This window comes from Salvelinus namaycush, chromosome 18, assembly GCF_016432855.1.
Source record: "Salvelinus namaycush isolate Seneca chromosome 18, SaNama_1.0, whole genome shotgun sequence".
Taxonomy (NCBI): Eukaryota; Metazoa; Chordata; class Actinopteri; order Salmoniformes; family Salmonidae; genus Salvelinus; species Salvelinus namaycush.
In genome coordinates this window covers 27,770,811-27,783,442 of record NC_052324.1, presented here as the reverse complement: position 1 = coordinate 27,783,442, position 12,632 = coordinate 27,770,811, and the positions used below count along the sequence as shown (strand labels likewise).

The following is a 12,632-nucleotide window of genomic DNA, read 5'->3' as shown; positions in this document are numbered from 1 at the left end:
TAAAGCCACAGTAGCAGATGGGTAACATTTAATTGTTGTGTACAAATAATCCTATCAATCATGTCATCAGAGTCCCATGCATCATCAGAGCTCTCTCACAGACATTCTCTGTCCCGCTTTCTCCTCACACCCACACCCGTTCCTCGTAACAACAACGCTCTGTCAAAGTCCCTCAGTGTGTTTGAGAGGATTTGCTTGTCAAGGCTTTGCGCAGAATCACTGACAAAATAATTGGATTCTGTTGAGTTCTGGTCTATCTGATTCTTTCTTCTCCTGTCACTCAGGTCCAGATTACGCAGTCACTCCTACCCACATGGGTCGACAGAGCAACAATTGGGGCTGGGTTGGGGTTAGGGTGTGTGGTTGAGAGGTCAGTCATCCTCTGTCCCCCCGACCTCCATCGTCTCCATAATACCCTCCATCACCTCAGCCTTCCGCTTCTTCTTAGGAATGTCTAAGAGAAAGAGAGAGACATCAGAGAACAGGTTTCTCAAAACATCAATCTGAAATGTATTACTGTATCTGTACGCTGGGTGTTACCATGGAAATGCTCTGCTGTTTTCCTGCGTAGCATCTCCACAGTGTCTTCAGCGTCGGCCCACTCTAGAACCAGCCGCCGCCCATACAGATGGGTGCTGTGGCACAGTGCTGAGAATGCTTTCTACAGGGGACACAAGAAATAACAACACCGGTCAACACTACTGTACAGCAACGATACACATTTTAAAGGGGAAACAAGAAATAACACACACCGTGCTCATTCATCCTCACTCACCTTTGCATCCTGTTTGGTGAGGAAGTCTACAAAGCCAAACCCGCGGTGAGCCCCCGTGCCAGTACCGGACGCTTTCTTTGGCAGACGAACAGTCTTCAGCTCCCCAAACGTGCTGGAGGGGATATACATATTATCATCATAAGTGAGTGATGAAAAATGCAATGTCTCAGTGAGAAAGCTCTGAGGATGTGTGTATGTGTGTGCGTATATATATATATATATTACCAGAAAAGCTCTCGTATCTCCCTGACTGTGGCCTGGAAGGGGACATTGCGTACAAGGATCTTAGAGCTGGTCTGTTTCCTCTCTGCCTGCTTCTTACGAGACACTACTGCAGACCTATACAAAATAAACAAATACAAAAAAAATACAAAATACTAACATATCTATAAGGTGTGGCATACAGCAGGTCAGCCACCAGGGGGAGACTCGTCGAGGCCTGGTGACAGACGGAGTATACATCACGAGGCGATGGCTCCATCTGCTGGACGTGCCAGGTCTCGACGGGCTCTCCGGCCAGGACTAATTGGAACTGATTGGGAGCTGGTGAGTAATCAAGGGCTGATTGCTCACCAGCTGTGCAAGGCCCATAAAGCTGCCAGAAGGGCAGCACACAAAGGAGAGTGGGGGAAGAAAGGACTCCCGTATAGTTGAGGACGGTTGCAGAGGTATGTGCAGGGAGATCAGTTTTTGTGCCCGACAGGATACAGCAAGACCCGGAGCCCAGAAGACGGTATCCCGGAGAGGGTCTCATGGGGGAGACCTATCCTTTTCTTTTTGATTTATTATTTAAATAAACACCCTTGAAACTGAGCTAATCATACTCTGTCCGATCTGTGTAAACGTCTTGACCAAACCCCCTGGTCTGCCACAAAGGATAAATGCTGCATTGTGTCATCATAAGTGCTTATACAGACCATTCGGAAAGTATTCAGACCCCTTCCCCTTTTCCACAATTTGTTACGTTACAGCCTTATTCTAAAATGTATAAAGTAGAACATTATCCCTCATCAATCTACACACAATACCCCATAATGTCAAAGCAAAAACCGGTTTAGACATTTTTGCTAATTTATTAAAAATAAAAGACAGATACCTTAATTACATAAGTATTTAGACCCTTTGCGATGAGACTCGACATTGAGCTCAGGTGCATCCTGTTAACATGGACCATCCTTGAGATGTTTCTACAACTTGATTGGAGTCCACCTGTGGTAAATTCAATTGATTGGACATGATTTGGAAAGGCACCACAGTTAACAGTGCATGTCAGAGCAAAAACCAAGCCATGAGGTCGAAGGAATTGTCCGTAGAGCTCAGAGACAGGATTGTGTTGACGCACACATCTGGGGAAGGGTATCAAAACATTTTTGCAGCATTGAATGTCCCCAAGAACACAGTGGCCTCCATCATTCTTAAATGGAATACGTTTGGAACCACAATTTTTCTAGAGCTGGCCGCCAGGTCAAACTGAACAATCGGGGTAGAAGGGCCTTGGTCAGGGAGGTGACCAAGAACCCGATGGTCACTCTGATAAAACTCCAGAGTTCCTCTGTGGAGATGGGAGAACATTCCAGAAGGACAATCATCTCTGCAGCACTCCACCTATCAGGTCTTTATGGTAGAGTGGCCAGACGGAAGTACTCTCAGACCATGAGAAACAAGATTCTCTGGTCTGATGAAACCAAGATTGTACTCTTTGGCCTGAATGCCAAGCATCACATCTGAAGGAAACCTGGCACCATACCTACGGTGAAGCATGGTGGTGGCAGCATCATGCTGTGGGGATGTTTTTCAGCAGCAGAGACTGGGAGTCTAGTCAGGATCCAGGGAATGATGAACGGAGCAAAGTACAGAGAGATTCTTGATGAAAACCTGCTCCAGAGCACTCAGGACCTCAGACTTGGGCAAAGGTTCACCTTCCGACTGGACAAAGACCCTAAGCACACAGCCAAGGCAACGCAGGAGTGGCTTCTGGACAAGTCTCTGAATGTCCTTAAGTGGCCCAGCCAGAGTCCGGACTTGAACCCGCTCAAACATCTCTGGAAAGACCTGAAAATAGCTGTGCAGCAACAATCCCCATTCAACCGGACAGAACTTGAGGATCTGCAGAGAAGAATGGGAGGAACTCTGAAAATACAGGTGTGCCAAGCTTGTAGCATCATACCCAAGAGGACTCGAGGCTGTAATCGCTGCCAAAGGTGCTAAAACACAGTACTGAGTAAAGGGTCTGAATACTTATGTAAATGTTACATTTCCAGTATTACATTTTTAATACATTTGCCAAAATGTCTAAACCTGTTTTTGCTTTGTCATTATGGGGTATTTTTTTATTTCTTTTATTTAACTAGGCAAGTACGTTAATAACCTCTCTAGGCTAGGGGGCGGTATTTTCACGTCCGGATGAAAAGCGTGCCCAAAGTAAACTGCCTGCTACTCAGGCCCAGAAGCTAGGATATGCATATTATTAGTAGATTTGGATAGAAAACTCTGAAGTTTCTAAAACTGTTTGAATGATGTCTGTGAGTATAACAGAACTTATTTGGCAGGCGAAACCCCGAGGACAAACCATCCAGGAAACATTTATTTTGAGGTGACAGTGTTTTCAATGGGTTTTCTATGTGGATCTAGATTTCTAAGGCACTTGCTTGCAGTTCCTATCGCTTCCACTGGATGTCAGTCTTTAGAAATTGGTTGATGTTTTTTTTGTGTAATGAAGAAGTAGGGCTGTTCAGACCGAGGGTCGAGTCTAGTGTACTGTTGTGGTTGGGGCGCACGACCTGAAAGCTCACTCCACTTTGTTATTATCTGCTATTGAACGCAGTTTATCCCGTCTTAAATTGTATTGATTATTTACGTTAAAACATACCTAAAGTTGTATTAGGAAAGTTGTTTGAAATGTTTGGACAAAGATTACAGGTAACTTAGATATTTTGTAGTCATGTTGCGCGAGTTGGAACCAGTGTTTTTCTGGATCAAACGCGCCAAATAAATGGACATTTTGGAGATATAACGACGGAATAAATCGAACAAAAGGACCATTTGTGATGTTTATGGGACATATTGGAGTGCCAACAGAAGAAGCTCTTCAAAGGTAAGGCATGAATTATATCATTATTTCTGAGTTTTGTGTCACGCTTGGCGGGATGAAATATGATTGTCTGTGTTTGTTTGGGATGCTGTCCTCAGATAATAGCATGGTTTGCTTTCGCCGTAAAGCCTTTTTGAAATCTGACACGGTGGCTGGATTAACAAGAAGTAAAGCTTTAATTTGGTGTATTGCACTTGTGATTGTATGAAAGTTAAATATTTCTAATAATTTAATTTGAATTTGGCGCTCTGCCATTTCACAAGATGTTGTCAAATCGATCCCGTTAACGAGATTTGATCCCTAAGAAGTGGTTAAGAACAAATTCTTATTTTCAATGACGGGGCAGAATGCCACATTTTTACCTTGTCAGCTCAGGAATTCGATCTTGCAACCTTTTGGTTACTAGTCCAACACTCTATTCCCTGTAGAGGGAATTTTTTTCTCCCATTCAATTCAGAAAAAGGCTATACCGTAACCAAATGTGGAAAAAGTCATGGGGTTTGAATACTTTTCGAATGCACTGTAATTACTCCTATCAGTTTGTTGTTAATTAATGTAACCATGTATGATATTAGTATGATGGAGTGACTCACTTGGTGGCTCTCTCAGACACTTTCAACTCCAACTGGTGGTCATCCACACTGCAATGCTTAGAGAAAGAAGAGAGATGGGGGGATGAGAGAGACAGAAAGAGGTGTGAGGTCAGTATCTATAGGTGTAGAGGTTTAAGGTTAAGGATCAGCGCTAGGGTCAATACCTGAAGCTGCCTTATGGCCTTCTCTGCTGCCTTCTGTGTCCGATAGGTGACAAAGCCATACCCCATGGACAACAGCTGACCTACAGGGACAAAACAGCACAGACATCACTGAACCTCACAAATGTTCAATTTATGCTTGATCCGAAAATGTGGTCGGAGACTGACGCAATTGCTGAGCCTCCGGAGGCACACAGAGGCCAAATTGAGCGCCGTTCCACATTGCTGTGCACCTCCCAAATGTATGTAACAATGCAGAGGGCTTTGTATAGCTCCGCATTGAAATGATTTGATTGACAGTAGGTGGGGGCGAGAGGTCCTGTATAAACACAAACTCACGCCCGTGACAACTTCCCTCACAACAGCTCTGCGCTGCTCTGCAAATTGCAAGAAGTATCAACGCCCTGACTTCTGCAGAGGCCGTATAACCATAAATGCTGCACGGCCAATGCAGACGTGGGATTGACCACGCAGCGCCTTTAAAATGTCATGTTCAGTACCGGTCTTGTCTTTTTTCTTGGAGATGGTGCAGGTTTTCAATGTGCCACATTTGGAGAAGGTCTATAGAAAGACACAAACCAAAAACATGAATCATTCAACAAAACTTCCGACCTAACTGCATCCTCTGACTCACTCATCCTCTATTCCTCATCACTAACGCTAACCCTACCTCACGCAATGTCTCCTCTGTTGTGGTGAAGTTGAGGTTCTTGATGAAGAGGGTGGATCCCAGTGCTTCCTCCTCCTCCTCCTCCTCTTCCTCCTGTGCTGAGGTTTTGGTGGTGGGCTCCGGATCTGGTGTAAGTATCTTGCTAGGCATGGCTGCTGAGAATACTCCTGTAGGCGCCCACTCCAAATATAGGGGGACATGCTGGAACTAGAGAGTGAGGCAGTATATGTTACAGTATACTCCCCTGAACGGGACCATGGTCTTCCTCAGACAGCGTTCTATTTTTACATTATATAGGCCACATTTGTATGGAACGAACACACACGCACACACACACCTTGCTGTATGCCAGTCTAGTGAAGGCTTGTTTGGCCTCAGTGGGTTCCAGGTATTCTATGACGGCAGTCAAGCCTGCAGGCGGCAGCAGCACTCTACCCAGGGTGCCATGCGGCGAGAACAGTTCCTCCAGGTTCTCCACCGTCACTCCCGCTGGAAGATTCTTCACCAGGAACACAGACATGCTACGAGGCCCCGCCGCCTAAACACACAGACACAAATAACCCGGAATCCAAAATTATAACTTTAAATAATGTTCTAAACTTTATATAATGTTATGTTCTTTATGCACGGTTAGCACATCCTCGAGAGTGTTTTACAACATACCTGACTGAAGGAGTCCAGACAAACGTGGTTGTCCAACAGGAACTGTCGAGTCTCCTGGACAATTTGAGTCTCTCCTAAAGCCATCCTCACTGCTACACTTCCCTTAGACTCCTGAGAGAGAATCACATCATTAAAGATGATTGGGTAGAGGGTGGGGGAAAGGTGTATTCGGTGGTAAGGGGAGACGGGTAAAAGGGGCCGAGGAGACAGGAGAGTAGAACTCACATGGTCCAGGACTTGGCTCTTGGTGGTGTTGTATTTTTCAGCGATAGCATCTGCAACAGCACTGGTGCCCAGAAACAGGGTGTTCCAGTTATGGGAGCTGTAGAGGGACAAACATCACAATGTGAACAAACACAAAAAGGCAATAAGATTACTGGACAATTCCAGTACTGGTTTGTAAACAAACTTGGACAATTTAGAGATATTTTAAACTAAGGAGAGATGTCTTTAGACTGTAACTGACCTGGTACTACTGGCTTTGTTCTTGGCGTCTTTCTGACGTTTGTAGGAGGAGGAGCCTGGGCCAGAGTGGGCGGAATCAGCCTTTTCCTTCTTCAGAGTGGATGGAAGCAGGTGCAGTATCCTGCCCTGAGAGAAAGAGATGGGGGTATAGAAGATGAGAGGTTAGATGTTACAGGTTAAAGGTCAGAAACACACGATGGGTAAGGGTGTGAGATTAGTACCTGGAATATGTGTCCATCTAGCTGAGCCAGTGCCGTCACTGCATTCTCAGGGATCATGTAAGAGACGAAGGCATATCCTTTAGGCTTCTTGGTCAGATTGTCGATGGGGAAAACCACTTCAGCCAGAGGACCTGTAACACAGGCTGAGGGGTCAGGGGTGTGTGTGAACTCCTGTTCAGTGCAGGTACACAGTATGTGTGTGTGTGCGCACCGTGCTTGGAGAATAGGTCTTGGAGCTCCTCTTCTGTACAAGTGTAGGGCAGGTTCCTTATGAAGAGTCTTCCTGACTCTGCAACATCTTCCTCTTCCTCATCATCCTTAAGCTCCCTGGTGAAGCTCCTCTCGCTCCCTTTCTCCCGCCTCGCCGCGCGCCCCTCACCCCTCACACTTGTCCGAAAAACCTCAATATAGCGCCCCCCTTAGGACAAACAAACACAATACATGTCTCTATATTCTCAGTGAGGAAACCAACATGCACACCCACAACAGTCTGATTCTCACCCATGTAATCTTTGTTCTTCTTCAGAGCCTTTTCAACCTCTTCTTCTGACCGCATGTCCACATATATATACCCGGTTTTGTTGCCAGTGGCGTTCTTGATAATTCGAATGGCTGCAGGCTTCAGAGGAGTCATGAACTCTCGTACTTGTTGCTGTTGATTTCACACATTAACAACCCAAGAAGTCATACATAAACAACTGCATCATAATAGAAGGACACATCTCCCTTTTCCCACTCATCTGAACTCATCACACCCCATGCCCAAACACCCACACACTTACCTCTTTGACATTGAAGGGACATCCTCTCAGCTTCACTGTGAACTCAGTGGTGGGCTCAGTCTGTGGAACACAGAGAGATAGACACACACACATATTTTACCAAAGGGAATAAGGCAATGAAAACCCTCAACCTTAATTGCACTGTCAGAATGTTACACCATTATGCTGTTTTAACTGCTAACCTCCATCAGTTCGATTAAGGTTGGATTTGAGGTCAAATATACAATCCCAAGATTTGAGGGTCAGTGGTGCTAGGGGTTAAAGGTTAGGAGTCTGCCCTACCTCCTGCTGTTTGCCAGGCTTGCCCTGGCTTTGATCCAGTGAAGAGGCTGGTGCTGTGGCCCTTTGGATACAGTCTCTGTCCCTACTCTCATAGGCACCATCTGTCTGCTGCACAGCGGCAGGCTCGTCTTCCGCATCTTCATCCTCATCGTCATTGTTCTCCTCCACAGCAGCACCCTCTGTATGTGCCACTTTGGAGCGCAGGTACTCCATATCAGACAGGCCAGACTTCAGAGCCTCCTTATCAGCACCTGACAGTGAAAACACACCGTTTACACACACAGATCCTTACCGGCATCTGTCAGACAAAGGGTCTATGTAGGCATGTGTACCTACCCTGGTCTTCCTCCTCCTCCTCATCTGACTCGTCAAAGTTAAGGTAATCATCGGAGGCAGGCTTGTTCTCCTGACTCCTCCCCTGTCCGGTCTCGGGGGCTGCTGATTGGGGCAGAGTGTCGTTGGCCCAGGTAGACGCCTGGTTGCGGTTCTGATGCACTGACACAAACTCCTGGAAACCCTCGTCATCCTCCAGCTGACACACACAGACACACGAGTTTAAACAGAAACAATATTAAACAGATCACCAGAATGTCAAGGAAGACAATAATTGTCAACACTTCAGGCATTTGCGATATCTTACATGCCATCCATAGTGTATTTCCTCTGCCAGGCAGACATGGACTTACTTTGCCTAGAATACTGGGGGATTCCTTTTTCTTCTTCTCCTGGTGGAAAAAACACACAAGAGAAAAATTTAAGAATAGATATCTCACAACAATTCAGCACAAAATACATCATAGTATATACCCTGTTATTATGGTACATCAACACCCAATATAATAACTCCCCAATGTTACCCAGGACCCTGTGTGTAGATATGACCAGAAGATGAAGGGAACATCTCATGGTGTGAAGCATTCAAAAACATTAACCACTTGACTGCAGCCCTATCCTTATACTGTACCTTGTTATTCTCCCTGGGGGCTGTGGCTGGACCACGGGAGTGTTTACTCCAGGCTCTGGCCTTAGTGGGGTCCCCAAACGACTTGCACATCTCCACCTGGGCAAAAGCACAACACACACTATCAGAGAAGACGATGGCATTATCTGTCAACCAGGCTAGCGAATCCAATTTGGCATACAATCTGTGATTGGCTAGCTGTCCATCTCACCACTACTCAGGAGTATGGGTGGCTAGCTGTCCATCTCACCACTACTCAGGAGTATGGGTGGCTAACTGTCCATCTCACCACTACTCAGGAGTATGGGTGGCTAGCTGTCCATCTCACCACTACTCAGGAGTATGGGTGGCTAGCTGTCCATCTCACCACTACTCAGGAGTATGGGTGGCTAGCTGTCCATCTCACCACTACTCAGGAGTATGGGTGGCTAACTGTCCATCTCACCACTACTCAGGAGTATGGGTGGCTAACTGTCTCACCGTTACTCTGGACGTGTCCACAAAGCTTTTATTGAAATGCTTCAGCGCCTTGTCCGCATCCTCCTCAGTCTTGAAGCCCACAAATCCAAACTTGCGGAACTTGCCCTCCTTGGTGAACTTCAGGCCGCAGTCTGTCAATGTTCCGAAGGCGGCAAACATCTCCTTGAACCGCTCCTCCTTCATCTGCAGGCAAAGCTCGTCATTAGTAACCTAAACTCAGTTTAAAAAACCCTGAATAACAAATCAACCCAGACCTAGCCACTACTCCATCGGCACTTGTGGAGAAAACATCTAAGAGGATTGGTAACTCCACTTGGCCTATCAGCAGGCAAGATGGAGCTACCACTTCATAGTTACATACATTATTATATCCTTTCAGATACCCAAGTGCCTAAGAGGGTAGGGACTAGAAGTTCATTTTGAACTAAGGGTAAACATAAACTCGATCATTAACTAAACTTAGGTTTAGTAAATTCAGTCACAAACGTAAGCCAAACTCATCTCCAGTTAACCACACATTAGCCCCTGTAATTCAAGAACGAAATTGTAGATACAATTATTTGCTGTGTAGTTTTAGCCCTTTACGTTTAGCTTAGATTTGTAGCTCCACTCCATCTGAACCAGTACCATAAATTCAATATCCCATTAACCTGATCTGCAAACGTAACAATGACAAAATACGTTCGGTAATCAAAACATTGACTTTCGCTATTACGCACGGTATATGTACATCAACAAAATGTATGTATAAAAAGTATTGTTTTTGACCAAGTGGGCAAATTACTCATTACTGCCACGCAGGTCGGCTGATCCAGCAGCAGCACAGTAACCCGAAAAATCATTGATATTTAAATAATACATTTTTTAGAAGTACATAACGGCAGTAATGACGATGACCGAACGTATTTGAACATTATCAAGTTTGCAGAGCTTATTATTGGGACTTTGAATTAAAGGATCCTGGGCGTCAGAAAAGATCTCGTCATATTCGTCTTCTCAAGCCCAGATACTGGTTCAAACTCCATCCTCCATTCAACAACACATTCTAACATAACTTGCCCCGTTTGGAAGATTTTTGACGATTAATCTCGACATTTTTGGAAACCTAAATCCCGTCTAAACACTGAAATAACGCGAAATATATATGTCAACAAACACGCGTGGACATCTGTCTTGGTGGTCATTGGTAACCTGGAAACATTTTGCAGAATCATGTGGAATCACATCCGTGTCAATTACAAAGAATCTTCAGTCTTCAAAATAAAAGTCCTTACCGAAAGATGTGTGCTGTACATTGGCATTAATAGTTTGAATTCACATCACTGGCTGTCCGTGGGCAACAATGGGCTACATTACCTATTTTCCAGTCAATATACCACAACAAAATACATAATTTATTTGAACCCTGGACCCTCAGATTCAAAGTCTTTAGCTCTACCGACAGGTGGCGCCAGCGCCATCTGGGCGCGTGTTGAAAGGATATTTCCTGTTTGACCGAGAACAACCATGACCGGGTTGTCATGTCAGTAGTTTTAGGCTACTTTGAAAAAGTATTGGTCGCGGGATGTGTCAGTTTTTGGGTCTCGGGCGCTGCGCGAGTGGAAATTTGAAATGGAAGTTATGGAACTCCCTCACATACTTCTGTTATGTGGAAAGGTCCACAATGAAACTGACAGTAAATGTGGAAAATTATACATTTGCATCTGTTGGCCATCAAGTAGCCTATTCTATGCAATTGTAGGCTACTCTAGCCTAACATTTGATACAATAAATGTTGAAATGAAGATATGACTAGTCCTTGCAAATCCATTTGTGCCACTTTTGTAGCCTACCCAGAGGAGCTTGCAAACGGATTTAATGAATAACCTATATTTTGTTATAACCAGTTTGTTGTTATAGCCTTGTGTTATTATGCAATTATTAAAGGCCATGGCTAATTAAATTTAAAGTTATCATTTGAGATCATGGTCACAGCTGGAGCTCTATCCTAATTGCCGATCAGCTGTTAGAATGCATTAGATTGATGTAACAATCAGTTATATTTGGCTACAGGTAAAAAAAATAAACACTGTGTTGTTGACAATCACATTCAGTTCATATCCATATGATTAATATTTGATTGATTTAAATTATGACCCATCCTCAGTAGCCTATTCGAGCAGGCTATTTGGCAACACAAGCGCATCTTACCTCGAAATAGCTTTGCTATTAATGTTGAATAAATTAGTCCGTAAATTTGAAATAAGCAAGTTGCGAAATCGTTCAGTCTACATCTTACCTACATCTTGCCTAGCCTACCTGAAATTAGACGTAGACCTATCAGGGGCTATAGGCTACTTGTATCTAGCTAAGCAAACCATGGCAAAGTTTAGCCTAACATTTGTTTTTTTAAGTTTGTCCAAGTGTTTCTTGCGCAGAGACTGAGATCATCTGTCCAACTTTCATTTTTTAATTTTTTTTATTTCACCTTTATTTAACCATGTAGGCTAGTTGAGAACAAGTTCTCATTTACAACTGCGACCTGGCCAAGATAAAGCAAAGCAGTTTGACACATACAACAACAGAGTTACACATGGAATAAACAAACATACAGTCAATAATACAGTAGAAAAAGTCTATATACAGTGTTTGCAAATGAGGTAAGATAAGAGAGGTAAGGCAATAAATAGGCCATGGTGGCGAAGTAATTACAATATAGCAATTAACTTTTTATGGCTGCAGGGGCAGTATTGAGTAGCCAGATAATAGGTGCCCATTTCAAACGGCCTCGTACTCAATTCTTGCTCGTACAATATGCATATTATTGTTATTATTGGATAGAAAACACTCTCTAGTTTCTATAGCCGTTGAAATTTTGTCTCTGAGTGGAACAGAACTCATTCTACAGCACTTTCCCTGACATGGAGTCAGATTTCAGACATCTTGGCCCCTGATCTGGAGTCAGTTTAAAGGTCCCTGTGAATGCTATGAGGATACAAACACTGCTTACGTCTTCCCCTGGATGTCATTACGTGGTGACGCTTTGAATGGAGTCGATTGCGCAATCAGAGCCTCTATAAAACAACACAACGTGTAGGTAGTGTCCCTTTTCCAGCTGCGCCTGATGCAAGGTGGACACGGACCTGCTCTTTTTCCAAGCTTTAGTTTAGCCAGTAATATTTCTCCGGTCATGTTTTTGCTCGTTATAGGTGTTAAAAACATCATAAGGTAGTTAATTTAAACCGTTTTATAGCAATTTATATCCGTTTAGTGCGATTTTGAGGCATTGCTTTCTGAGACACTTTGAACCTCTGGGCACGTTTCCAGTTCATGCCGAACGCAGTGGGCATTTCCACATGGCAAGAGGACAGCTTTCGACCAAAAGACGATTAGACCCAAGAAAGGATTCTTTGCCCAAGATTCTGATGGAAGAACAGCTCAAAGTAAGAACAATTTATTATGATAAATCGTGTTTCTGTCGAAAAATGTTAATCGCTTATGCCGCCATT

General features: G+C 44.2%; 1 protein-coding gene across 1 annotated transcript; it reads right to left on the bottom strand.

The window, feature by feature from the left end:
* Nucleotides 1-6: 6 nt before the first annotated feature.
* rbm19 (RNA binding motif protein 19) lies at nt 7-10,331 on the bottom strand. Its single transcript, XM_039013586.1, has 22 exons — nt 10,204-10,331; nt 9,145-9,327; nt 8,668-8,763; nt 8,390-8,428; nt 8,040-8,235; nt 7,704-7,954; nt 7,422-7,481; nt 7,141-7,291; nt 6,851-7,057; nt 6,640-6,770; nt 6,420-6,544; nt 6,179-6,275; nt 5,954-6,064; nt 5,628-5,828; nt 5,291-5,497; nt 5,121-5,181; nt 4,624-4,703; nt 4,460-4,515; nt 1,001-1,114; nt 776-887; nt 541-661; nt 7-454 (listed from the first exon to the last, which is right to left on the bottom strand). The coding sequence occupies exons 1-22, from the start codon at nt 10,237-10,239 to the stop codon at nt 372-374; spliced, it is 2,718 nt and encodes a 905-aa protein (XP_038869514.1). The 5' UTR covers nt 10,240-10,331; the 3' UTR covers nt 7-371.
* Nucleotides 10,332-12,632: the final 2,301 nt, after the last annotated feature.